The sequence below is a fragment of the Salvia splendens genome, chromosome 12 (genome assembly GCF_004379255.2).
Source record: "Salvia splendens isolate huo1 chromosome 12, SspV2, whole genome shotgun sequence".
Lineage (NCBI taxonomy): Eukaryota > Viridiplantae > Streptophyta > Magnoliopsida > Lamiales > Lamiaceae > Salvia > Salvia splendens.
The window spans coordinates 33,103,290-33,129,790 of record NC_056043.1 but is presented as its reverse complement, the minus strand read 5'-3'; the positions used below and the strand labels follow the sequence as shown (position 1 = coordinate 33,129,790).

The 26,501-nt window shown below is 35.2% G+C and overlaps 5 protein-coding genes and 1 non-coding gene across 14 annotated transcripts; 3 read left to right on the top strand and 3 right to left on the bottom strand.

Annotated features, from left to right (window-relative positions):
* Positions 1-2,998: 2,998 nt before the first annotated feature.
* On the bottom strand, positions 2,999-5,274 carry LOC121757261 (G2/mitotic-specific cyclin C13-1-like). Its single transcript, XM_042152789.1, has 6 exons — positions 4,680-5,274; positions 4,163-4,395; positions 3,893-4,079; positions 3,662-3,811; positions 3,438-3,572; positions 2,999-3,342 (listed from the first exon to the last, which is right to left on the bottom strand). The coding sequence occupies exons 1-6, from the start codon at positions 5,016-5,018 to the stop codon at positions 3,280-3,282; spliced, it is 1,107 nt and encodes a 368-aa protein (XP_042008723.1). The 5' UTR covers positions 5,019-5,274; the 3' UTR covers positions 2,999-3,279.
* Positions 5,275-6,277: 1,003 nt separating this feature from the next.
* TRNAG-GCC lies at positions 6,278-6,348 on the bottom strand. Its single transcript has one exon. It is a non-coding gene; the product is annotated as a tRNA-Gly (tRNA).
* Positions 6,349-7,051: 703 nt separating this feature from the next.
* Positions 7,052-10,292, top strand: LOC121758941 (metal transporter Nramp2-like). Its single transcript, XM_042154381.1, has 4 exons — positions 7,052-7,890; positions 8,633-8,769; positions 8,851-9,503; positions 9,760-10,292. The coding sequence occupies exons 1-4, from the start codon at positions 7,265-7,267 to the stop codon at positions 9,970-9,972; spliced, it is 1,629 nt and encodes a 542-aa protein (XP_042010315.1). The 5' UTR covers positions 7,052-7,264; the 3' UTR covers positions 9,973-10,292.
* Positions 10,293-11,195: 903 nt separating this feature from the next.
* LOC121758945 lies at positions 11,196-12,129 on the top strand. Its single transcript, XM_042154393.1, has 3 exons — positions 11,196-11,363; positions 11,699-11,778; positions 11,846-12,129. Exons 1-3 carry the CDS (start codon positions 11,238-11,240, stop codon positions 11,991-11,993), a joined length of 354 nt encoding a protein of 117 aa, XP_042010327.1. The 5' UTR covers positions 11,196-11,237; the 3' UTR covers positions 11,994-12,129.
* A 3,485-nt stretch (positions 12,130-15,614) lies between these two features.
* On the top strand, positions 15,615-18,246 carry LOC121758942. Its single transcript, XM_042154382.1, has 3 exons — positions 15,615-16,327; positions 16,918-17,265; positions 17,355-18,246. The coding sequence occupies exons 1-3, from the start codon at positions 15,920-15,922 to the stop codon at positions 17,931-17,933; spliced, it is 1,335 nt and encodes a 444-aa protein (XP_042010316.1). The 5' UTR covers positions 15,615-15,919; the 3' UTR covers positions 17,934-18,246.
* On the bottom strand, positions 17,880-21,793 carry LOC121758943 (acyl-CoA-binding domain-containing protein 3-like). Of its 9 annotated transcripts, none has more exons than XM_042154386.1 (6): positions 20,668-21,793; positions 19,757-19,862; positions 19,606-19,667; positions 19,463-19,514; positions 18,956-19,021; positions 17,880-18,016 (listed from the first exon to the last, which is right to left on the bottom strand). In XM_042154386.1, the coding sequence occupies exons 1-5, from the start codon at positions 21,522-21,524 to the stop codon at positions 19,007-19,009; spliced, it is 1,092 nt and encodes a 363-aa protein (XP_042010320.1). In that variant the 5' UTR covers positions 21,525-21,793; the 3' UTR covers positions 17,880-18,016; positions 18,956-19,006. The 9 variants fall into 9 exon arrangements, with proteins under 9 accessions (XP_042010320.1, XP_042010319.1, XP_042010324.1 ...); XM_042154385.1 differs by having other exon boundaries at positions 17,902-18,016; positions 18,943-19,021; XM_042154390.1 differs by having other exon boundaries at positions 17,949-18,016; positions 19,602-19,667.
* Between the last annotated feature and the right edge of the window lie 4,708 nt (positions 21,794-26,501).

The window sequence follows — 26,501 nt, the reverse complement described above, 5'->3', positions numbered from 1 at the left end:
GAGGCCTGTGCGACCGCACAGGGCCCCCAATTTTCAGGGGCCTCTGAAATATTTCAGCCCATATACATGTATTCCTATTTTTTCAGCCCAACAAAACTATTTCTCTTGTATAGCAACGCCCAGGCCTTTTTCTAGCACCGTGACTCCAATTCTGATCGGTTTCTTTTCCCGATCGTAGACCTGGGAGCCGCCTGTTCGTGTTCGGTGTTCCTCATCGACAAACGCCGCAACAGGGACCAGCTCACCAGAGCCATCGTTGATCGCTTCTGCAGCGCCTGCCATCGTCGGCCATTGCGATTGGGAGCAGCGCAAACGCATCAATTTGTTTTTTTTTCTATAGTATATTTCTTTAAAATGCATTGTCTTTTTTTCTTTAATTATCATATAGCTTTAAAATGCATTGTCTTTTTTTCTATAGTGGTAGGCCTCATTTTAGATTGTTTCACAGGGCCTCTGATTTTGTCGGGACGGCCCTGCATTCACATAGGCAGTAGACTGGGGAACAACAGTAGAAGAGTGGGATTTCATCATACTTGGATCAATGTGTGGAGACTGTGGAAAATCAAATATGTAAAGATTTCCAACACGTTCACCCCTCCCAATCATGGTCCCCCGTAAAGCTTCCTAAATATGGAATTGGTTGTGAGAGAAAGTGACAGTGCATGAGGCATTCTTGGTTAAAGCACTGACAGAAAGCAAGTTGCAAGAGAAAGAAAGAAAGAACATTTAAGACTGAGGTGAGGGTGATTTTGGGAGTAAGATTAACCGTACCTATATGAGTTATAGGTGTTGTTTGACCATTAGGAAGGTTCACAGAAGCATTGGATACAGGAGAGGCAGATGATAGTAGTGATGGATCATAGCAAACATGGTGTGTAGTACCTGTGTCTAAAATCCAAGTAGATGAACTAGAGCATGATGAAGATAAAGTGTTAACAAATGGGGAGAAGCAGACCGTACCAGAAAAAGGATTATATGATTGTGTAGGCTGAGACTGAGTGGGTGACTGTGGAGGTTGAGTTGGTTCTGGAGTAGTGAGAGAGCTTTGAGTGTGGAATTGACCTTGTAAGAGGTTCACAAGCTGCTGATACTAATCCATACTAGGTAGATTTGCAGCAACAAGCTGAGATCTTTTCCAATGAGAAGAATCAGAATTATCTTCAACACAATTAACAGATTTATGCTTGTATGAGCTGGACTGAGTAAATCCAGTAGGTTTAGGCTTGTCTCGGCCATATCCTGGGGGAAAGCCATGTAGAAAAAAAGCATTTATCCACATTATGGTTAGTTTAACCACAATGACTGCATAGAAACTTGTTGAAGCCTCTGCCAAAGTTTGAAGAAGAAGCATTAGCAAATGGTTGTTCACTTGTAACTGGAGCAGGAGCTGGAGAGTAGGTAGAGGATATTAGTTTTCCATCAATGCGTCGTTGCCTCTCTTCCTGAACAACTAAGGAAAACACCTTAGAGAGTGAAGGCAAAGGAGTAATAGCCAGAATATTGGATCTGATATGCGAGAATGAAAAGTTTAAACCGATTAGAAATTGAACTGTGCAATCATCCTCCTGATGCTGATGCCATCGAGCTGCACTATTGCAGGTGCACCAAGAGAGAGGCTGAGAATTTTTGAACTCATCCCAAACCGATCTCAAACTGGTGAAATAACTGCTAACATCAAAGTTTCCTTGGTTGAGAGTCATCAATTGTTGCCTCAAATTGATACAAACGAGCAGAATCACCAAGTGAGAACCGATCCTTCAGATCTGACCAGATCTCATATGCATTATCCAAAAACATAATGCTCGAACAAATCTGAGAAGAAACTGAGTTGCGCAACCATGCAACAACCATGCTATTGCACCTGATCCATGCTTGATATAGAAGATCATCGCCATTTGGACGAAGAACAGATCCATCAACAAAAACTAATTTGTTCTTAGCAAGTAGAGTTGTGATGAAGGAACGGCTCCATGTTGAGTAATTGGAACAAATCAACAGCTGTGGAACGAGAACTACCCCAGGATTATCGCTAGGATGAAGAAAATAAGGACTAGAAGTGTCCTCGGCAGGAAGAATCGGAGCAAAATTACGTCCATTCATGATGAACAGATCGGCAAAGAGAAGAAATCAGAGAGAATAGTGGAAGATCTTAGTTTGCTCTGGTACCATGATAAGTTTGTAATCTCAGCATAATCATGCTAAAAGAAGAGAGAGAACTTGAATTTGTTTATTGATTCAATCAAAAGTTACAGATACAAGTATGGAAATCACCTTATATACCCGGTGACATAGGAGATCAAACTAACTAACTAACTCCAGCTAAGATAACTAACTCCAGCTAAGATAACTAACTAACTCACTAATGGCAGCTAGGATAACTAACTAACTAATACAAGCTAAGAGTCGAGCTCAGTTCTTCACTTCAAATATCACCTCTTCACTTCAATCATCGTCTCGAAGCTTCCATAGATGATCAGCTTCTCGGAGTTGAATCACTTCTTGATGATATATCTGAGAAAACCTTGAGTATTTGTCCTTGATGAGTCTCGATTGACGACTTTGTATAAACGCTTCAAGTATTTGTCAAACTGGTATGCACCTCCATTTGCAAGTTGTTGCATTTTTGCAGTGTCGAGAGGCCTAGGCAACCAGTGTTGTAGTGCCTTTATTGGAAGTACTCATCCCTCACTGCCAACGTGTTATCTATGAGCAAGAATAAAGCAGGGCTCATGCGTACCACCGACAAAGTATTTCAGGCCCCATGGCAGAATTTCAATATTCAAGTTCTAAATACAAAATAATTTGATTTTGTAATCATAATAATCTATAGAGAGTATCATGTGATAAACTAAATCCAATTTAATTATTACATTAAATTGTTGTGGGGGCTTAAGCCCACCCAAGCCTTCACCATCTCTGCCGCTAAACATCAATCATTTCAGTATAATCCACCACATTTTATTTTGAGCTATGATCTTTTAACTTAAACATTCCAGTCTAAATGAATCTATTCTTTATAGAAAATAATAATACAAAAAATTTCAATACAGATATGTTGGACGAATTAAATCAAAAACACTAAGAAGAGCACAAAAGGCTCCATATTTCTACTGAGGAAAACATGTCGAAGATTACCTTGTTAGCATTGTCACTAATTTGACTAAATACAAAACCAATCACTAATTGAAAACCTAGTGTGAAGACGCCGCTCGACCTAATGCTGCAGAATGAAGCCCTTGAAAGGTCTTATGTACACCTCCCTCGATGTTTGAGGCTTCTCTACTGTTGGAAAAATGCCTTTGGGATTTCTGCAGGCGAGGACAATGCAGACACACATTTAAACTGTTGAGAGCAAACCAACTTACAGAGTTAGTCTACAATGAGGATAGTAAGTAGCACCCAATCCATCCAAGAACATAGTGGTGAAATGTACAAACCTTGTGATGATTGTATTTCTCCCTTATAGCAACCAAAGAGCCACCCCGTTTGCTTGATTGCAGATCGTGAAGGATGCCAACACATTCCTTAAGATCTGCAGCTTTGTATCCTGAACTAGATTCTAGGTTCGCAGTCTGGAGAAAAGGAATCACAAAGTTAGCTTACAGAAAGGTCAGATCAAAATCAGATCAGTTGAAGAGATCCAAACAAACGATGTTCGTACCCATGGATTTTGTTCGGGCTGAAGTGTAAACCTTGCTAGGAACATGACTGATGCAGCCACCATTGAAGGCAAGAATTTTACACATTCATAATCCAGCAAACTCAGCTCTGCTAGATAGTAAGCCAAGAACTCAAGTTGCAAGTTCAACGCCTGCGGAAGATTAAGAATATATTAGAATCACTTATCTTTAGTGAAGAATCTATATTGGAAACAAGAAGATCATAAGCTTGCCTCATCATCTTCTTGACAGATTCGGGTGAATTTTCTGAGAAATGTCTTTGCAGTGGGATTGCCCATTTCAAATCGGAGTAACTTGAGCACATCAGCCTCCATTTCCACTACATCTTTCTTAGAGTAAGTATTATCCGTAATATAACAAAAGTCATCCACATGTGGCGGACTAATCTCCTCGTATTTCCTGAGGCAAAGCAATAACACCTCAAGATTTGCAACTCAAAAAACTATACATCAAGTTTTTCTGACCAACATTATGCTACTTACGAGGCAACGAGCATTGAAGAGACACCAAGTAGCTGAAGCCTTTGCCTGTTAAGAGCATTGCACGACAAGAATCTGTCGATGTAGGAAACGGCTAGATACAAGGTATCCGGAAGAAGCGTGTACTCCTCCGCCACCTCAACCAACCAATCTATCAAAACCCCTCTCATGTTTGCAGTTACATCTTTCTGAATTTTCTCCAAGTAATCCGACATTGGCCTTCTCTTAGCCTCCATCTGAATGAAACATCATATCAACTTTATGTCACAAAAAATGAAATTGATTTAAACATTTCTATGGAATTACACCAAATCCATCAAAGTAAGTGCCAACTCATTTCTCAGATCAACAGCGCATAAAGCCCCAACAATTTAGGTAAAAATAAACGCCACAGGCTAAATCCCTAATTTCATCCACGACTAAATAAAGAACTAAAGCTAATTATGGATTACCAATCAAAATACCCTCAAAAACCAGAACCAAATTGAACAAATTTCACACTGGATTAACTCGTGCTCACCTCCATACTGTGAAGATACTCATATATATCAGAAACGTAAGCTCCACACATCTGAGGATCATCAGATTCTCCAATCAAATCAATGGAGGGATCGATCTTCACCTCCACCTCAGAGATCTTCAGTTCCTTAGTTTCCGCTACCCTCACATTCCTACGGGGTTTGCTTTTCAGCTTATCATTGACAGCACCGATCTTCTGATCTCGAGAGGGCAACACATTCTGGATATCCCCCAACACAACCCTAGTCCGCTTGCTCTTATCGGCTACCATTGTCTCCTCGGCCGCTCTCTTCCTCGCCGCCAGGCGGGTGACCCTCCCGGTGTTCCCTTGGTCCGCCATTGCAGGATGAGGGAAATGGAGAGCCCGAGAAAACTAGAGGAAGAGAGTGCAAGAGATCAATGGAAGGTCAAGTGCTGTTGTTGTTGGTGGTGGTGGTGAGAGAGCAAATGGGTTTGAGTATATAAGCTGTAAATCGAAATGCCGCCATAGATGCGGAGGTTTGAATTTGGTTGGAGCCAGCGGGGTGAAGAAATCTGACTGAAAATTGAAATCGAAATCGAAATTGAAATTTGGCAATTAGGGCTTTGGATTTTGGGGGGAGCGGCAAAAAATTCAATGTTTTGAATTTGGGAGGGGAGAACTGTTTCCCGGTTAATCGTATTTTAAGAAATTTTTTAATGAGTACTTACCAAAAATTGGGCAATAATTTAAATAATTTGCTTTTTGTGGGACGGATTGATATTATTCTCAAGAGCGTAACTCCAAATATGGGACCTAAATAATTTCGAATTGTTTTGGAAACTTGTTTATGTTACCAGTACCACTATTAAATTGAGTATTTTAAATTGTCGATGATAAAAATTAAAAATCTATGAAATTAGATTATGAATATCAGATTTATTGTACTCCTACAAATGAAAGGCAGAGTAAAGTTACCTGAGTAAATTAAAAAATCGTCGATATAAAAAATAGATGAAAGTAGAGTACGAATTTCAGAGTCATTGTACAAATAAAATGAGTAAAATTAGCTCAATAAATATATTCAAATATGGCCGACAAAGAATTAAAGTAGAGTGTTATATCTATTGAATATTTTACCTTATCGTGATAGAAAAATTAAAAATAGATAAAACTAGATTATAACTTTCAAATTTAATGTACAAATGATCTCAGTAAAATTGCCTCAATAAAAAATACTACTACTAACTATACAAATTGGGTGGACAAAAAAACTAAGCATATGGTTTTGAGTCTTTTGACAACTTATTTGTGCTATGAATATTTTTAAGTTATTCTCTACTTTGACTCTTCGAGGGATAAAAGGATTAAAAATAAATAGAGTAGTAGAATATACAAGAAATAGATAAAGTAGTAAGTAAAATTGCCTCAATACAAATATACAAATTGGGTGGATAAAAAAACTAAAACATATGGTGAATTTCAAAATTATGTAGAAACGGATTGACTGAATTAGTTCAACAAAATTATTGAAATAGGGTGAAAAAAAGTACTCAGACAGATTTTACATTTCTGCATAATTATCAGAAATTAGGACTAACCCAATAATAAATCCCTTGAAATAATCATCATAGTACTTCTGCACCAGCCGGGAATCGAACCCGGGTCTGTACCGTGGCAGGGTACTATTCTATCACTAGACCACTGGTGCTTCTGGTCTTAGTCCTTCTTTATGTCTTAATACCTTCATAATCGAGCCATTGTCGTGGTCGAGTTCAACTCAATTATTCCTTTTGTTCGAAAAGTATAGGCCACTATATTTTTTAACCAAGGTCCAGTCTACTTTTTGTATTAAATGTGCAATTTTTTTTTCTCAATTGATAGTATCTATTACTGTTCTTTAATTGACATTGACAAATCATGATTTTCTCTTGAACAAGATAATTGAGGCCCCATTCAACAGTTTAGTACACTAAATATATTCTCCTACTATTATTTTATTTTTGTAAATGAAAGATAATCATAGGGCAGAGAGAACATATTGCAAACAAAGCTTGTAAAATGTACTCCACAGTTTAATGCAAAAATTTGGTTTATTCGTTATATCAAATTATATGCAATGCGATTTTATAAATTATACTATGTAATTAAGGATCACGCTTACATGATATCACATATTATTTTCTTTTTTATTTATCGAGATAAAATGTCAATTAGAATTTATCAATATTTTGTTTAAAAAGTCTCAAAACAATTTTACGATATGCTCTATGAAATAATCGAGAAAATATGGAGTACATAAAACCGTGAAAGCTAAAACATTACTTTATGTTAATTTTTTTCTATATATACTCATTGTATATTTCCAAAAACATATTATTGCATTAAAGTAAATATTTTTTTAAAATCGTACGTGTCAAATCGTTATTCGTCCACGTCAACATATCAACATAACACGTCACTTTCTTCTTCTAAATCTATAAATTCAGTTATCTCCGACACTAGCTTAACCGAATCTGATCTCCCTCACGCGCCACCGCCTGCCACCGTAGGCACTACGGCGTCGAACCAAAATCGAAACGAATTTGAAACAATTTAATAAGCCCAGCAGCAATTCGAAGTATCCGATGAACTCAACCACCTCACCAGACAATCATGCACCTCCGAATCCCCAATTACAAGCGCCGCAGCAGCTGCAGTCAAACGAGGATGAATCGCGCCGATTACTGCCCCAACCGGCGAAATCCGACGCCGTTTCGATTCAATCCGACGACATCGACGACGAGGAGGCGGCGTACGAGGCGCAACAGAAGATCCTGATCGCGGATTTCGAATTGGATTCGCCCAATTACTCGGGGCCGCCGCCGTTCTCGTGGACGAAGCTGTGGATGTTCACCGGTCCGGGGTTCCTCATGAGCATAGCGTTTCTGGATCCGGGGAATCTGGAGGGGGATCTTCAGGCCGGCGCCATTGCGGGATACTCACTGCTGTGGCTGCTGATGTGGGCGACGGCGATGGGGCTGCTGATTCAGCTGCTGTCGGCGAGGTTAGGGGTGGCGACGGGGCGGCACTTGGCGGAGCTCTGCCGCGATGAGTATCCGGATTGGGCGAGGATTATGCTGTGGTTCATGGCGGAGGTGGCGCTGATTGGGGCTGATATTCAGGAGGTGATCGGAAGCGCGATCGCTATTCAGATTTTGAGCCGAGGGTTTCTCCCCCTCTGGACTGGTGTTCTAATTACTGCTGTTGATTGGTAATTTCTTTTCTCTTTTTTTCAGTAATTTACTCGAATTTTTAAACTGTGTGCTTAGTTCTGTTTTAAATTGCTAGTATAAAAGTACTACTCTTGTTTTTGTGGATTAGTGGTGAGTGTATTATGAACAGAAATTGGATTCGAGAATGATGAACAGAGCAATTTTTTTACTATAGCTTTTAATTTGAACTGCTTACATTTATGGGTATCTTTGGCGAAATGTCATATTTTGCTGTTTTAGGGAATAGGCAGTTTAGCTAATTTAGTCTATGTGGAATCCACCATAAGTTTTCTCTTGTTTCCAATGTCACTAACTTTAGATGTGAGTGGAAATCAAATTCATTTCTGCATAATGGTTACTTTTGAAGTAGAAATTGTTATCTTTATGTCTTTATGTCAATTAAAATGGTTGATGAGAGTAAAAAGATCCAATTTTGTCCATTTATTCTACAAGAATATGGAAATTTTTACCAACGGGTTGTACCACAGTTGGCTGAAACCCTACCTCCCACTGGGAGATTTTCGGCTTTAATCCGCAAACCCGGTTGAGCAGGATTAGTCGCAATGTTCGTTACACCTGCGGTCAAAACCAAAAAAAAAAAGAATATGGAAATTTTCTTTTCTTGAAACAAGCAACATTTTTTTGGCTTTAAAGGATGTTAGTGCTACACATGTTTATCTGTTTGCCTGCTTTGGTGATGAGTTGATGGCTGATATGTTTTGGTCTGAAATTGCTTTACAGCTTTATATTTTTACTTCTTGAAAACTATGGAGTGAGGAAGTTGGAAGCTGTGTTTGCAGTTCTCATCACAACTATGGGCCTGTCATTTGCTTGGATGTTTGCTGATGCTAAGCCAAGCAGAAAGGAGCTTATAGTAGGTTAGATGCTCTATCATAATCTCAGCATTTAACTCTGAAATGGGTAAAGACTTTCGAACTAAATAATCATGCTCTTAACAGGTCTTTTGGTTCCACGGCTTAGTTCAAGAACAATCCGGCAGGCTGTGGGAGTTGTGGGTTGTGTGATAATGCCCCACAATGTCTTTCTGCACTCTGCTCTCGTACAATCAAGAAAAATTGACCCGAGCAGGAAAGGCCAGGTCCAGGAGGCGCTCACCTATTACTCCATCGAGTCCTCAGCTGCCCTTTTCGTCTCCTTCTTGATCAACCTATGTGTGACAACAGTTTTTGCCAAGGGTTTCAGTGGAAGCAAACAAGCAGAGTATATAGGCCTAGTAAATGCAGGAAAGTATCTAGAGGAGAAGTATGGTGGTGGTCTTTTTCCAATCCTCTACATATGGGGAATTGGATTATTGGCAGCCGGGACGAGTAGTACTATAACTGGGACTTATGCTGGACAGTTCATAATGGGTGGCTTTCTAAATCTCCGTCTAAAGAAGTCGCTGAGAGCCTTGATTACTCGAAGCTGTGCTATTGTTCCAACTATAATAGTAGCATTGGTGTTTAACAAATCAGAATCATCTTTGGATATACTGAATGAGTGGCTCAATGTGTTACAGTCTATACAGATACCTTTTGCCCTCATCCCTCTTCTCACTCTGGTGTCGAAGGAGCAGCTGATGGGAACGTTCAAGATTGGTCCTTTACTCGGGGTAAGCCAAAACTCCATCTCTTCCTCCTCATTTTCCTTCAAATTCATGACTAATAATTAGATTTTTAGATGGCATAGAATCATTATTGGATGGAGTTAAGACAACATGACATTCTGATTTTGAGAAAGGTGACCATATTATCTGGTCGCCTCCAGCATCTTGGAATGCAAGTTTCGTGGTTGTGAAATGAATGGATGTCACTTTCTTCTCCTTAATACTGAAGTTAAGTATCTGATACATTGTTGTTGCACTGTAGAGGGCTGCGTGGACGGTGGCTGTGCTAGTGATGGTGATCAATGGATACCTTTTGCTCCACTTTTTCCTGTCCGAAGTCAATGGTCTGTTGATTGGCTTCCTCGTCTCTGCTGGCACTGCAGCGTACGTTGCTTTCGTGGTATATCTCATTTCGCATAGCGACTGTGAGCTGTCTAACTGGCTAAGCCGGCTCATTACCAACACACCTGCTTAATCCTTCCGGGCTCTTGATGTTTTGAGGCGAACCATCGCCCCTCAAAGACGAAGCCTTCGTCTACAAGAAGGTACCGCTCTAACTCATTCGAGATTTGGTTGATCCCAAATGAAGAAGTTTTGCACCATCTGTATATGTAGTATGGATATTGGAATAATTTAGAGCAGAACATCAGTGATGATTATTTGAATAGAGAAAATGCCAGGAGCTAACTGTAGATTGATTGTGTTGTAATCATAATTCCTCAGTGGATGTAAATTAGTGCATTTTTCTTCATTCTTATCCAATAATATAAAAATAAAACTGAGTTTCAAACGCCATACCATATTAATATTTTACCTTACCATATACTCCTATTTCATTGATGCAACTTGCAGTATGAATCAATGGTAGATGATGAATGGCAACAACAACCGAACATAATTGTTTAAATATCACTATCATCTGACGTACATAACAGCACAAATATTTACACCATCGTATTTTTAATTTATATCTTGACTTTTCTAAAAGATTATCGACAATTTTAAATAAAGCATTGGCTACAAATTTATGCAATACTATTATGATTAAAAAAAATTAACATGATAACGTTTTTGGTAGGCCAATGGCTGCTGGAATCTTTAGCTCTGGACTCTGGTCAATAATCAACATCCAAAAGTTCGGTATGAAGGAATCGTATTAAAAAATAATTTATCAAAAAATTCATAAAATTTGTTAAATTATAGTTCATCTTTTAGATTTAAAATTAATTAGGAAATTCATAGAGTTTGGATTTATTCTCAATATTTTACAGTTATTTATCGGACTTTGTTTGTGATTTTCAACAAACAATGTTATTTTCTTTATGAATAGACAATCTTGTTTAAATCATTCGTGATGACGTTCACATGTGACTTTTTAATCGGCATATCAAATACTATAGTTCACAAAAAAAATTAAAAATAAATTCAATCTTCATATTTTTAAAAAAAATTGGGAGACATTTTATAATTTGACAATCTTCATAATTTTTTAGACAATTTTCCATTTATTCAACATTTATTGATTTCATGCATACGTAAAAAAAAAGAAATATTAGCAAATTAAGTCAAATTAGTGTTGGGCTAGGCGACAACATTAAGTGTTAGTTATTTCAAAATATTTTTTTGTGATAAGTCATTTTAAAATAAAGACACTTGAAATTGATGGCATTAATTTGATTGATAAATAGGGTGCCAATATTGAATTAGATATCATCTATTCTCACAAAAAAAGGAAAAAAAATGGTAGCTCAGAGTGTGACTAATAAACAGATCGCGCGTTATTGGAATCAGCGACGGAGGTTGGAGGAAGATCATCTCTTCGCCGCCGTCAAGGCCGCCGCTCGCCTCCGCGCTCAGAATCTCTCCGTAACTCTCTCTCTCTAAAATTTCTTAAAATTCAAACAATTACAGGCGGATGATTAACTGCAATTTGAATTATCTCTCTCGCTTCATAGATCTCTCTCTGTAATTTCTCAAAATTGAATCAGTTACAGGAGGATTATCACCTGCAATTTGAAGAAATTATCTCTCTCTCTCTATCACACACACAGACACTCTGTAGATCTCTGTGTAAATTCTAAAAGTGCAGTCAGGTTTAGAGGCAGATGATTACCTGCAATTTGAAGAAATTCTCTCTCTATCACACACACACACACACACGCTGTCGCTGTAGATCTCTCTGAAAATTCAATCATATACAGGAGGATGATTACCTGAGATTCAAGGAGTCCTTAGCGGTGGTGGAGGAGGAGAAGAGTAAATCTGCGGTAGCGAAAGACTGGTAATTAGCTCAAATTGATCTATAATTAGTGCATAGAAATGAATCTGAATGTTGATATGCTATGCAGGTGGACTAAGAGCAAATATGCGTATCTAAACCAGCCAGCGGCGGATCATCCAAGGAGAAGAACCGATCACTTTCATCTTCTTCCTCCTCAATATTCATTCACTTTCAAATCTGCTTCTCTTCTCAAATCCATCTCGCCGGCGACCTAGCTACCTACCTACTCCATCACCTCACCTCCGATCGCCATATGTCCTCTAAATTAAATGCATCTTGTTATACAAATTCATATGTATATAAGTTGTTTTTCTTGTATATGCAAATCATGAATCGATTTTTCTTCAATTATCTTGTTGATTTTTAGGGGAAATTATGGCAATTGTAAACTGAAAGATTCATAGAAAAAAAAAAAAGAATCTTTTGATGAGATTCACTTGATGCATAAGAATTGTTGAAGAGTCTATGTCAATAGAATATGACATTTGCTATTGCTCTTAATGATGATACTCATTTGAATTATTAAGTTGGATGTAAAATTTTAGTTTTTCTCAATTTTCTTATCTTGTGTTTCATGATACTTTTGGTGATACTTGATCATCGTGTGTCAAACGATATCTTTTCGTGATACTTAAACGACATTATTTTATAAAATTAGAAAGAAAAAAATAAAAGAAAAATATTTGTTTGAATAAACGATTTTGTTTTGAGCTCCACACTTAATATCGTTTTACACCTGAACTAGACAATTTCAAAAATTAAAATATCATGTTTTAATATTATTTTTCCAACCTTTACTAAACGGGATAAAATTTGTCTAAATTTATTACTCTTACTTCAGTTATGTATGACAAAAAGAATGGACAAAATATACTTATATTGGTAAATCAGTGTAGATGCTTGTACGAATCAAAGGGCGAAATGATATTCAAGTATTTTACTATGTTTCCTTTATGATTACAAATATTGTGTGGTCTATGAAATGAGGTGTGCTAGTGATGACCATATTTTATAAGTAGAGTACTAGATGAATTTTTTAAGTATCTATTTGATATAAGCAATTGATTAATCATATACGTAAAGTCTATTTTAATTCAAATTTGATGTCACGCTACCAATTGTTAGGTCATAACTTGGAAATTGATCCTAGTTGTGAAGCAATATAAATATTTAAATCTCAGATAATATAGTAGTTGCTTGCTTTCTAGAATTACTATTTGTGTTGACTCACCAATTGTTGAAGTGATCTTATATATTGATAGGCTTCTAGTTTAAAAGAAAGAAGAAATCGTATTAGTATATTTTTCATTAACCTTTAATTTAATATAAAATCATTATTATTATTTATTAAGTACTACGAGTTTATACTATTATAACAATAATATTATTATAATAATTCAATATAATTAGAACTATAATTATGATTAAGTATATTTAAATGATATTAAAAAATAAATTAATTATTAATTTATAACACCAAAATAATAATATTAATATTGATTAATAATAATAGTATAAAGAGTGAGGAGAATGAGAGAAGATATTATAATATCACTTTTGGTTCTAGTTTTGTCAATGCCCAAAATACCATTTATGACACAAATGGAAAAATGAGTTTGTTTAGAGGGTATTTTGGGTGAAAATTGCATCAGGTACTAAAAATGTGATTTATAGGTAAAAACGATATAAAATAAAGATCGAATACTATTTATGTGCGAAAGTGAGATCAAGTACCATTGATGTAGTTCACTTTGGATTAAATATGGAGTTGAAAATAGTAAAGAGACACTATTGAATTTTCAAACTCATTTAACTATTGAACTTCACACGTGGCGGTACACATTGAATTTGCCACATATGACTTTTTTTTGTTACATTTATGTTTAACAGAAGTTTAAGATTAAGAACATAACCACTTGTTTATGTGGCTTAACTGTGCCATTTCTTTTGTAAAATGAGAAATCGAATCTCAATTTTCTAATTAAAGAATGGGAACAATTCAAGTGAAAGCCAAAAATGAAGAAAGAAGTAGGTTCATAAAAAAGTTTAGAATCTGGTATAGATTTAAACATATATAGTAGTTAAAAAGAGAGGAAAAACTATTATTATAGACGAATGTGACTCTGGTTATTTCTGGTAAAATTAATTTGGTGCCCCATTTAAATTATTTATTGGCGCAATGCAGGAAATTTATTTATTTATTTAATTTAATTACCTTTTTGCTGCATTATTTTTTGTCTTCATCAATTTTTCCTTTTTTTACTTTAATCTTTTGTGTCCATATTAGCAGTGACAAAGTAAAAATATTATGTTTGAGTGGGGTCTTATTTGACAGCCATTTGAATATTTTCGAAGATGAAATATTTTGAGTATGATAAAATATTTGAAAATAAAATTACCTTGATCAATTTTTTATTTACATAGTGTATAATTATTGGAAATGTTCTTTCTTTATATGATCCGGCAATAAAAATCATCTTCACTACTAATACGTGAAAAGAAATTAAGATTCTTATACTGAAATATATAAATGAATAAATCATTTATTGATTCTTCTTGAATGCTTTGAGAGGACATAATTTATTTTGATATAAGACAGTATAAATGATCAATTGTTGCTGCACGACACCTCCAAATCAAGTTACATGAATTTTTACTTGATTTCTCTAACAAATACTCCAGTAAAACTAACTTATTTTCACATTTATTAATTCTATGAATATTATTATGGTTAAAGAAGGTGAGAGGACATAATTTATTTTGATATAAGAGAGGATTAGTTATACTCAATTTTAACGTGAAGTGACAACTAACAATCAACCAAACATCAATAAATTTTATTCCAAAATCAGTTAGTGACTCAATAAGTCTTAAGTTCATCCTTTTTTTTTACTCTCACGTTTTTTACATTAATTTCTGAATAAGCAAAACACCATTCTCTAATTTTCTACAGTTGTTAATGGTTAAATTCACGTTGCACCTCACGTGATAATTATGATAATGCACTATTAGCACTTATAGATAATTACATGGATTCAATCTTGGCAGTAAAGTTTGAGTTACCACCATCATGAAATAAATAAATAAAGAACCATAATATTAACTTAATAAAATGCAATTAGTATACCAACATATATTTACTTCTGTATACAATAGTATGTATTAATTACAGTTTAGCTGTCATGCGTATGAACTGTGATACCATATCTTTGTAAATGTCTAATGCACTTCAAAACAAATAGATAATCACAAATTAATGTAATAATAATCTAGTCATTGAATGTGATTAAAAAAACAGAGAAAGTAATAGAAGATCTATACAATACCATAGATTTAGTTTCTATAGTAATACAGGTCACAAAATTAGTAACTAGCCATCGGTACCATACACCTATTATTTCAATATATTTAATCTTGCATAAGTAGTACTCCCTCATCCCCGATAAGTTTCATTTCAACGTAAGTTTAAGTTTTTAGGAGTGAAAAAAAAGTAGAGAGAAAATGCAGGAGAGTTAAAACAAGAGAAACATAGAGTATTGTTTTTTAGTATATCTCATTTATGATGTGACAGTCTAAAAAAATACACCTCACTTATAATGAGACGAAAGGAGTACTATAGCTTAAGTTTAATATTTTTGGTGTTTTTTAATTATTCGACCTTATAAATAGACTATATGTATTCATTCAGATACAAATATATTCGCATAAATTTTTCGATTATAGTATCGATTATAATTTCATGAAATTTTTTGTCAAATTGTACTATTTGTGAACAAATAAAAACTTAGTTTTTCGATTTTCACAATTTGGCTTTTCTATAAATACAGTAAAACAAATGAAAAAGTTTGCTTCTACTTAACGTCATCCCATTTCTCTCTCTCACTTCTCTCCTCCGCCAACACCAGCTGCAGCGCTTCTGCTCGCCGCCGCTCCGGTTTCCATCTCCATTTCCCCGCCCCACATTCTCTTCGCCTCTCCGATTTCCAGTTCAATTCATCGTAATTATCATCAATTTGCCCCTAATTTCGATCAATTTTGAGTTAACGCTTCGTCTCTCCGATTTCCACTTCAGTTCCCCGACATTCTCACCAATTCGACCTAATTCGAATCAATTTCTAGTTAGCTCTCCGCCTCCGCAGTGATGGAGCGGAAGCAAGGGTTTTTCTCGGCAGTGAAGGAGGAAATGGCGCGGGGACTGTCGAAGTCGCGGTCGAGGAGGGGGCGGAGCCAGTCGCCGTCGCGGAGGAGGGGAAGCGGCGTGGCGCGGCCGGAAATGTGTGTTTCGAGATCGAGCAGTGTGAGGCCTGGCGCGGAAGCTCTGTCGCCGCTGAGGGAGGGTCCGGATCCGGATGAGTCGGATTCGGGTGACCTCAGGGCTGAAGGCTGGGCGAATTGGCTCTGCAGAGCTCCAGCTCCTTCCAGCTCCGCCTCGGGCTGCTCGAGGTCCGATCTGCACCTGCTCCTCGGCGTGCTCGGCGCGCCGCTTGCGCCGGTGCATGTTAGCAATAACGACCCCCTGCCGCACCTCTGTATTAAAGATACACCTATTGTTAGTTCCCTCTGCTATTTCTTAGCTTAGTTGTCTTTTTCTTAAAATTGAACGTTTTTCATTTCCAGGGCCTTTTTTTCTGCATTTCTGTGTGTCAATTTTTGTGAGAAAATTGACTGTCATTTTTCATTGCGTGGGGAAAAATATAAAAAACTGTTTTGTTTCTTTCCTAATTGAGCAGTTTTGTTCATTTTGAAACACTTGATTGTGATTTTGTTTGCTCTGTTTTTATAGCCTATTTATCTATCTGCATTTTTGTGCTCTTTCTTCTGATTTTATGAGATGGGTGAATTTGTTTTTTTACATAGATAAGTAGTAGGTTGGATTCTTAGAAATTAAAATAGCATTGCTGAATAGAGACGTGAAGGTGTAAAATGTAAAAGTAGAGAGTTATTTTCGGATTGGGATTGTTGACCTCATATCTTTTTGGTTGGTAGACAGTCACTGTGCTCATAAATTCTTTAAAAATTATGAGAACAAAAGATAATACTAATAAATAGATCATGTTGCACATGGTGGTCCTTTCTTGTTTATTTCTTTATTTTCTATGATAAAATAATTAAGAATTTCGGTGTAATGTTTTGATGTAGGAATTCTCCTCTGCCCAGTACATTCTGCAGCAATATCTGGCGGCATCTGGAGGCCATAAGGTTCAAAACTGTATACAGAATGCCTACGCGATGGGGAAGGTGAAGATGCTGGCATCCGATCTCGAGACTGCGGGCAAGGTGATCAAGAGTCGGAATTCGTCCAAAGCAGCTGAGTCGGGGGGATTCGTGCTCTGGCAAATGAATCCTGATATGTGGTATGTTGAGCTCGCTCTTGGTGGCAGCAAGGTTCACGCTGGTTGCAATGGCGAGCTCGTCTGGAGGCATACTCCGTGGCTCGGTGCACATTCGGCCAAAGGGCCTGTCCGCCCTCTTCGCCGTGCCCTACAGGTTGATACATTGCTGGATTTGGCTTTGGGTGCAATGCAGCATCTCTTTGCTTGTTGATTGATTCGTGTTGGGTTGAATGTGAATTGCAGGGCCTTGATCCGAGAACCACGGCCAACATGTTTGTGAACGCGAGGTGCACGGGGGAGAAGACGATCAATGGGGAGGATTGCTTCGTTCTCAAGCTCTGCGCTGATCCGCTCACACTGAAAGCCAGGAGCGAAGAAGGGCCTGCGGAGATCATAAGGCATGTCCTGTTTGGCTACTTCAGCCAGAAAACGGGGCTCCTCGTGCAACTTGAGGACTCCCACTTGACCCGGATACAGACCAACGGGGGCGATGCAGTGTACTGGGAGACTACCATAAACTCGGTTCTTGATGACTACCGGCCTGTTGAGGGCGTGATGGTCGCCCACTCTGGGCGGTCTGTGGCGACCCTCTTTAGGTTCGGGGAAACGGCAATGAGCCACTCCAAAACGAGCATGGAAGAGGTGTGGACGATTGAGGAAGTAGCGTTCAACGTCCCTGGACTCTCTGCTGACTGCTTCATTCCGCCTGCTGAGCTGAAGCTTGGTTCCATCGGGGAAGCGTGTGAGCTCCCTCAACAAGGGAGGGCGAAGAACACGGCCACGTACGGAGCCAAGGTTGCCGTGTACCCCAGTCTCAGATAGCTGTTTCTTCTTTTTTGCAGAAGCGCTTAGGTTAGTTCTCTGTGGTACAGACTGACAAAGTGAAGTAGCAGTGAAAGGGCATCCTACAAATTCAGAGGGGAATTTTACAGTTTATGCTATGAATCTGTGTATAGAGTCATAAATGAGTGTTTTTGTCACTCTCTCTATAATCTCACTCAAGAGTGTTGGTTTTTTTCCAGCAGGATCTGCTGTTGTAAGTTGTAGTATTAATCTGCTGTTGTAAAATCAAGAATTGTGCTTCTGTTCATCATGTTGTAGTTGTTAATATATGATGATTTCATTGTTTAATAAATCTATATATCCCTATGCTTCTGTATTTCTAATAATGATCCATTATGATTTGTGTTTATGGCTTAAGCATGGTGTCTCATTATGATTGCTATGATGAGAAGAAATCAAAAGACTATTTATATTTAGGTTCATTTGGAATAGTCCCTCTCTATTTAATTTGTCACAAAATTGCAAATTCAGTCATATTTTGTGATTTAACATTAGTACCAACAAAGAAGAAAATATAGCATAACAACATTAACATACTATACAATCATCCATGGAGAGTAACATCAAATACAAGTATAAATATGCATAGTTTTGATCATTTATACATACACCACAAACCCTCACATAATAACAATTAGTAGCATTCAATGAAATGGACACCAATTAACCCATTTAACTTGGCTCCAACAGTAAATCTTGAGTCCTTCACCCCTGTTTATTATTACCATATAAATCATTCAATTCAAGATATAGAAAGAGAAGAAAACAGAAAGTCTTAATTCTCATTATACATAAAAGATTGCATCACCGTTATGCTTCAAGACACATCAGTAAAGATAGGAAGATGAAATTAAGGAAGACATATATGTATTCAATTAGCAGAAAATTATTTTGAAAGAAATACAACAAAATCCAACTCGAACGAGTAAGCTATGTTGAGCACAATATACATATTAAGCACGAGAGGTTAGAGGGACTGAGAAATTACACGAAAGATTTACCCGAAGAGGTAACTGGTAAAAGAGGTGATACACGAGTATATCTTTACCCTGCTATACAGCTTCAACCTGCCATAGCAAAAATACATAAATCGGGTCATAAGCTTATGATGCTATACACAAAGAGTTCATACGATTAACGAACATTTTTGAAGGACTACTCATTTCCTGCTAATTCAAAGCAAAAATAGAATGTTTCTGTGTGAAGAGAATCAAACGTTTCGTCTATGTATATTAATACGAAAACTTATTCAAAGTGTCGAGGGATTTTGAGAATCTAAGAAGGAAAATATTTGTTCAGAATAAGGCTAAGAGAGATTCAAAAGTAGTAACTGAGTTCTATTGTGCTCTGTTGCTCTCTCAGAGACTTGAAATTGAAAAGCGTAACATTTAGAGCTTCACGAAAAACAGAAAAGTATGATATGACGTGCCAAGTTATCTCGAGATATTAGCCATAAAATTTTCAAGATATTCAGATGCAATGTCGTTACAGGGTAAGCTGTTAGTTACCTTATCCGCAGAGCTCGAATCACCATCAGGAGTGGTGCTCGTTTCTGGTACCCTGCGGGAATAAAACACTAGGCGTTAAGCGCTTGAACATAAAAGGTGAAAAAGATAGATTACAAGAAAGGAAAAGGTAAAACTTCACCAACTTGATGTGCTCAGCAATGGATATTTCATCGTTTGGATCTGTCTTTCTCTGAATGGTGTCATCCTAAACAAGAGTTACGTGTATAGGGGAGAAGTTCGTGTAAATTGGTTTCAAATAGTACTTTATGCATCGTGGAAATAGGACTGTCTTACAGTGGTATGCTCGTGCATCCATTCAGGTATATTTTCCGATAAGACTTTAATATACTGCTCCATAGCCAGCTCCCGGCTCATGCTTCCTAGTCCTTGCCACGCATTCCTTGCACAATGGAATTAGCGGCCCCGATCACTCACACATAGCAGCTTTTTTCAACCCTGTTATATAACTAGCAATCAAACTACACCATGGCAGCTACTTTCACGAGTGACCTATGGTTCTCGATGCACTATTCGTTTAACTCATTAACAATATTATTCGTTTCTGTTTCATATGAAATGTGGTCTGAAGTGACTTAGGTATTTGCTATGTCAATGCACTCGGGGTGATAGTGATACTAATCTGAAGAATTCAGAATTCTTCTAGTGGTCGGCTCAGTGATCATTCACGACAACAAGAGAAACACAAGAAAGCAACACCTTAAAAATCTTCTTCAATGTTCTAGCAAATTCAGGAGTAATTATTTAGTACTTAAATGCTAACTTACTATGTCAACGCATTCGAGCCAATACTAATCTACAGAAATCACAATTCCATGAAACGATGCTAGTACTATATAACACTCAATTATCATTAATCACAACAAGAAAAATACGAGATAGCAGCGCCCTACAATCTTTGTCAATGTTCTAGCGAACTCAAGAGTAATTCATAGTACTTAGATGCTAACTTAGTATGTGTCTGTGTCAATGTATTCGAGCCGATACTATACAACTCTTAATGACCATTCTCGAAAACAAGGGAAACACGAGCTAGCAATGCCCTACAATATGTCAATTTTCTAGCTAGTTAATCCTAAATATTGCTATAGTTATACATATGGAAAACAAGAAATGCTCAAAACACGGATACAATCATACAAACAACTTATATTTTGTAAAATTAGATCCATATAAAGATCAAGTACCATTTCGTACGAGCAGAGACCATAAGCGCCATGGGCTGAGACTCGAGGCAAGGCCCCTCGAGGGCAACCTTATGCAGCCCATAGAGCTGCATCTGAACATCACTCCCCAATCTCGCCAGCCGATCCTCCTCTCTCCCCTTCCCTCCACACTCCACATAGTTAACAGCTTCTGCAAAGCCTCTCTCCAGCTCACTCCTCTCCACTCCCTCCCAATCATCATCACTCTCATCCCTCACCTTCTTCTCCTCACTCCCTCCATTCCCTTCTCTCTCATCAATCTCCTCATTCCCTCCTCTCTCCTCAATCTCCTCATTCCCTTCTCTCTTATTAATCTCCTCATTCCCTTCTCTCTCATTAATCTCCTCATTCCCTTCTCTCTCATCAACTACCATATCATCATCACCCACACTTTTCACCACATGCACAGCACCACAGCCCTCTTTCTCAAACAGCATTTCAATTTCCTCACTCCCTTCAATTACAACATCACCCAATTCTCTCTCATCATAACATTCTTCCTTACTTTCTCTTTCCCCAAAATCCACATCACCCCCAAATTGATCAACCCTTTCAACCTCAGAAACGACCTCCTCAGCATCAAGATTTTCAGACCCCTCATAACGATCAACCCTTCTGATCACAACATCATCTACAAATTTCACTCTTTTCGCCACTTTCCCTCTCCTAACCTCCAACCCCCTCTCCAAGATCACACCTTTTTCACCCCCACCTTCCCTAGCAACAGAATCAACATCAGGGCTTGAGCTAGAAACAGCAAAAGAAACAATCTTGGCAACAAGATAAGATAGCAAAAGAGCTAAAAAGGCAGTAAAAATCGGGTGTTGCAAAAACTCCATGGATATCTCTCTCTAAAGATGATTGTCAGAAAAAAGGAGAGAGAAAGATGGGCATGAAAAACTCCTGAAAGTTTCAAAGAATGACACGAAAAGGGCATAAAGATAACGATGGACTAATGTAACAAGAAGCATTCATAGCAATGAAACTATTAAAGCATTTTAACTTTCCTATCTTTACTGTTCTACGTGCATTAAATAATTTCAAGGAAGGATGTTATGTTAGCAGAGCAGAGCAAAGTAAAGCATATTCTTTGCTTCTTTCTTGCTTTGTTTTGTGGATATCTTTTTTCTCATGTGGGGGCTAAAGGTCAAGTAGGCCCCATCCAGTGTAGCTATATGTTGTCCATTCTAACATGTGGTAGCGATCACGTGTGAGCGCCCACAGCTTCATTAAGTGCTCTTTCCTTTTCATTCAACGTTATCGAAATATCGAATTTTTGGAAAATGCACCAAGTTTGGTTATATATTGCTCTGTTCTTGAAATTATGGATTTGTTTGCATTCTTTGATGAATGTTTCTGGTAATTATATCTGATTTGGCATATGAATAATCAAATCAAGTTATAAATGCCGATTAATTAAAAGATGTTATAAAAAGAAAATAGTTGGCTAGAAAACATTAATACTATAATTAGACTAAATTTTACATAATTTTTTGTTAATTTCTAAAATTATGAAATACTCTATATATTTTAATTTTATCAAAATTCATGATTTTTCAGACAATAGTTAAAAATATAAATCAAAATATGTTCAAACCACGGATAAAAATTGAAACAAAGCTTTCAAATATTTGTAATGATATATTTCTTATTAAAAGATACTAGAGGGAGTGATCAATTGTTAACTCATCATTTAATTGCTAACTGCAATTAATTTAAGACCATAAGATTTTAGAAATCTTGTGGTCTAAAATTTGCCATGCGTAATTTTTATTTTTTTAATTAAATCGAAAAAGATTTGGATGAAAATGTCAATATAGTGTTTCGAAAATATCAACACAATGCTTTGAGAATGTCAACACAATGTTTATATTGACATTCTACATGTATTATATTGACATATTTTATATACAATGTTTACATTTGTTGGTGTACGAAAAAATTGAAAATTTTTGAAATTTTTTTCAAATTTTGACATCGGAACATATGCAAGTGAGATCGCGTTAGAATCCTTATGAAATTATCTTTATTTTGATATATGTTGTGCGAAAACATAATTTAAATCGAGAAAGTTATATGCGTTTTAAAGTTATGTGATATTTTTCAAAAGTTAGTTATAACTAATTTATTGTAAATTGACCTTAATACCTTTATTGACGTTTTTTGTTGATCGTATTGATATTCCGGGGCTGATGATCTAGACCCTTTATTTAAATATCTAATGACTATTATTTAGTTGTAGTTAGCAATTAAGTATTGAGTTAGCAATATAACATTCCGGTTAGGGATGTCAATCGGGTCAGCCCATCGGGTTTCGGGCCAATCCTATTCGAGTTGCGGGTCAATCAGGTGCGTGCTAATCGGGTTGTGATTTTTCCCGGTTATAAAAGTTCAACCATAACCCTAAAAGCCCGTGTTTCGTGCTAGCCCATCGGGTTAATCGAGTTGCTACCGATAAAATTAACATGCGATCAATCCAATAAATAATGGTGAAAATTAGTTATATTTATAAAATTTAAAATATTTAATTATGATGAATTTGAGATATATGCTTAAACTCAAACATAAATATGATCAAATACTAATGTTTGAGATTTATGCAAATTAAAACATAAACATCAAGAAATTTTAAAGCATGTTTAGAAATTTAAATATATTTTTTTAGTGAATTTGAAGTTTCTAATTCATTTATCTATTATTATATTAATAAAAACTTAATATATAATTTATATATTTAATATATAAAATAGAAAGTTATTTTTTCAGTAATCTATATTATAAAATAATCAATGAATGTCGAATTAGAGTCAAACAAATAGAACAATAGAAATTTTATCGGGTTTCCGGGTCAGCCCATCGGGTTTTCGGGTCTTGCCCTAACGAGTTGCGGGTTAATCGGGGCGGGCTAATCGGGCTGTAATTTTATCTGGCTAAAAATTTTCAGCCCAAACCCTATAAATTTGGCGGGCTATTCAGGCCAGCACACAGGTTGCAGGCTAAATTGACATCCCTACTCCCGATTGTGTCTATTTTCTTTGATGCTCAACAAATAATTGAATATATTATATTATTAATGCAACTACCCACAATAGAGGTGCGTAGAGAAACATCCAATTAATTACGAAAAGCACTTAAACTCATTATTGATATTATAATTTTTTGAATTCTATTGTGTCAAAAATTGAGTCCTAAGTCCATGAACAAATTTTAATCATCTATTAACCTCTATTTTCTCTATATTTGTCAGCATAGTTCACGTTTTATTTTTTATATTTTAATCTTCTAATGCAAGTGATTCTTATTAACTTAGGCAGCAATGCATGCTAATTGATTATGTGTTGATAAAACAATAGGTCATAACTACTAATTACACAATTAGCTAAATAATTAACTTTTGAGTCACACAATTATCAAATCCTAAACACTAGTATTCTATGTTTATTTAAATATATTTTTTCTACCAACTACAATAAATATTCTTATGGATCTAGTTGTAGATTATGCAAATCTTTATTCCCTGTTAGGCTATTAATTTAAGAGTAGTGATAAATTAACAAAATTGTATATACAAAAGGAGGGTATTTTTGTCATTTTCTATCATATACAAAAATTAAGGAACTTACCTATTTTAATTTTACTTTAATTTACATTATAACCCTTAATATTAATTAAAGAATGAATAATAATACTTTCAACTAAAACTCAAAAGGAAAATACTTATATTTTTTTCTAACAAATACTGTATGTTTTATATTCAGAAATTTAAACAAAATTGTTTTAATTTCAGAAATTCAAACAAATATTTTAACATCATTTTTTTTCTAGCTCTAACAAAAAAAATACGGAGACAAGTTAAAAGAAGTAAAAAGAGAACAAAATAAAAAAATTATAGTGAATATATTAATAATTAAATTAAAATTTATTAAATTAAATATGACATTTAAAAAGAATATAATATTAAATTATATTATAAAATTGTTTGTATATTAATTTTGCTAGTACACTATATTTCTTTCCCTTTCCGTCAACCACTTAACGTTTTTTACTCCACAAAACAATTAAGGAGTATAAACTAATTTTTCATAAATTTATTCAAATTATCCTTATATTCTAAAAATTAATTAATTTATATAATTTTAATGTGGATCTCTCATGTACATTGTATTTGATTTTATTTCTTTCAACTGCTTTAATTTTTGTGACTTGGAATATAATTTGAAGCTTGTTATTTCAAGTATTTTATATATAGTATAGCACATGGAGAAATATACAAAGAAAGATCAATACATGATTATTCATACTATTGTTGAAATTATATGAATGAAGATGTAATTATCTAAGTATATGTTTTGAAAATATTAATTAATTAGTAATACACTTGAATAATGTGTCACTGACATAGGTGGACGTTGAGTGCGACGACCTTCTATCATCCAATTACCTCTTATATTATCATTTGATGCACTATAAAGTATAACAAAATACTATTAATTATAAAATAATTTTATAATACAAGTCTAAAATTTATAGGGGTTTATTGTATAATTTTAACATAGTGTATCAATAAATTGGTAGTTATACATACAAAAGGACATGTTACATGTTGGGTGCCCTCATGTTGCTATCATCGGACTATCCCTATTATGATAGTATTTTTTAACGCACTACAAAAATAATAATGAAATTAATATTAAAATAATTCAGTAATTAAAATATTGAAAATATAGTGATTTATCATATAATTTCAAATTTTCATTATCATATCAATTTATGCTATACATTAGAAGATTGCATTATATGTGCTTGAATCCAACAATTTGCCATCATCGAGACCTGTATTATATTACTAATAATATTTATAGTAATGTCATACATCCACATAATATCATTCAATGATTATAATTTCTTAATTACATAAAATTATCATATTAAAATATTATCAATGTATATATATTACTCTATATAAAATAAAAAAATAGTAGACTCTAGCAAAAAATAAAATATAAAACAAATTATACAAAGAAATATAATATTAAAGAAATTTAAATGGCATGTTTTTTCTTATACTTGTAGACTAATGATTTTTCCGTTTTGAAGATCAAACAATATGTACTAATACTTGAGAAATTAAAACCTGAAATTAATAGTAAAATACTAATGGTTTAAAAAATATATATGACATAATAAAAGAGAATTTTCAAATAAAAGAGTATCTTGCCCATTTTTTTTCCTATGAATGATTGTTTTATCTAAAATTTTATTTTAAATATTTTAAATAAAATGAATAAAAAACTATTTCATTAGAATACTATGAATGATTATTCTATCTAAAATTTTATTATAAATATTTTAATAAAGGTGAATATTTTTAATAATAAATTCAATTACATAGTAGCATTTTTTAAACAATATAAATTAATAAGAAAATTTTTATAGTCTCCTACAATTACAAATAGGGTTAAATTAGTCATAGATATATGTAATTAATGATGCTTCCAAAATCAAATTAAATTAGTCTTATCCTATTTAAATTTGAAGGGTATTTTGTATGTACAATTTATGTAAATTTATCTTTTAATGGGGAAAGAAGTAACGTCACATATTTCATTTCTTAATTCGTAATAGAGTTTAATGAGGGGAAAAAATTCAAAATAATCTACATTTTAACACACAAATATGCTCAAGATTAAATAACTATAGTAAGCCAAACGTCTAAAAAATAGTATTAACAAAGACATCAAACAATCACGAGAAAATAACAGTCACATAAAAATAATCACACAAAAATAACAGCCACAAATAATCAAATTACTCGT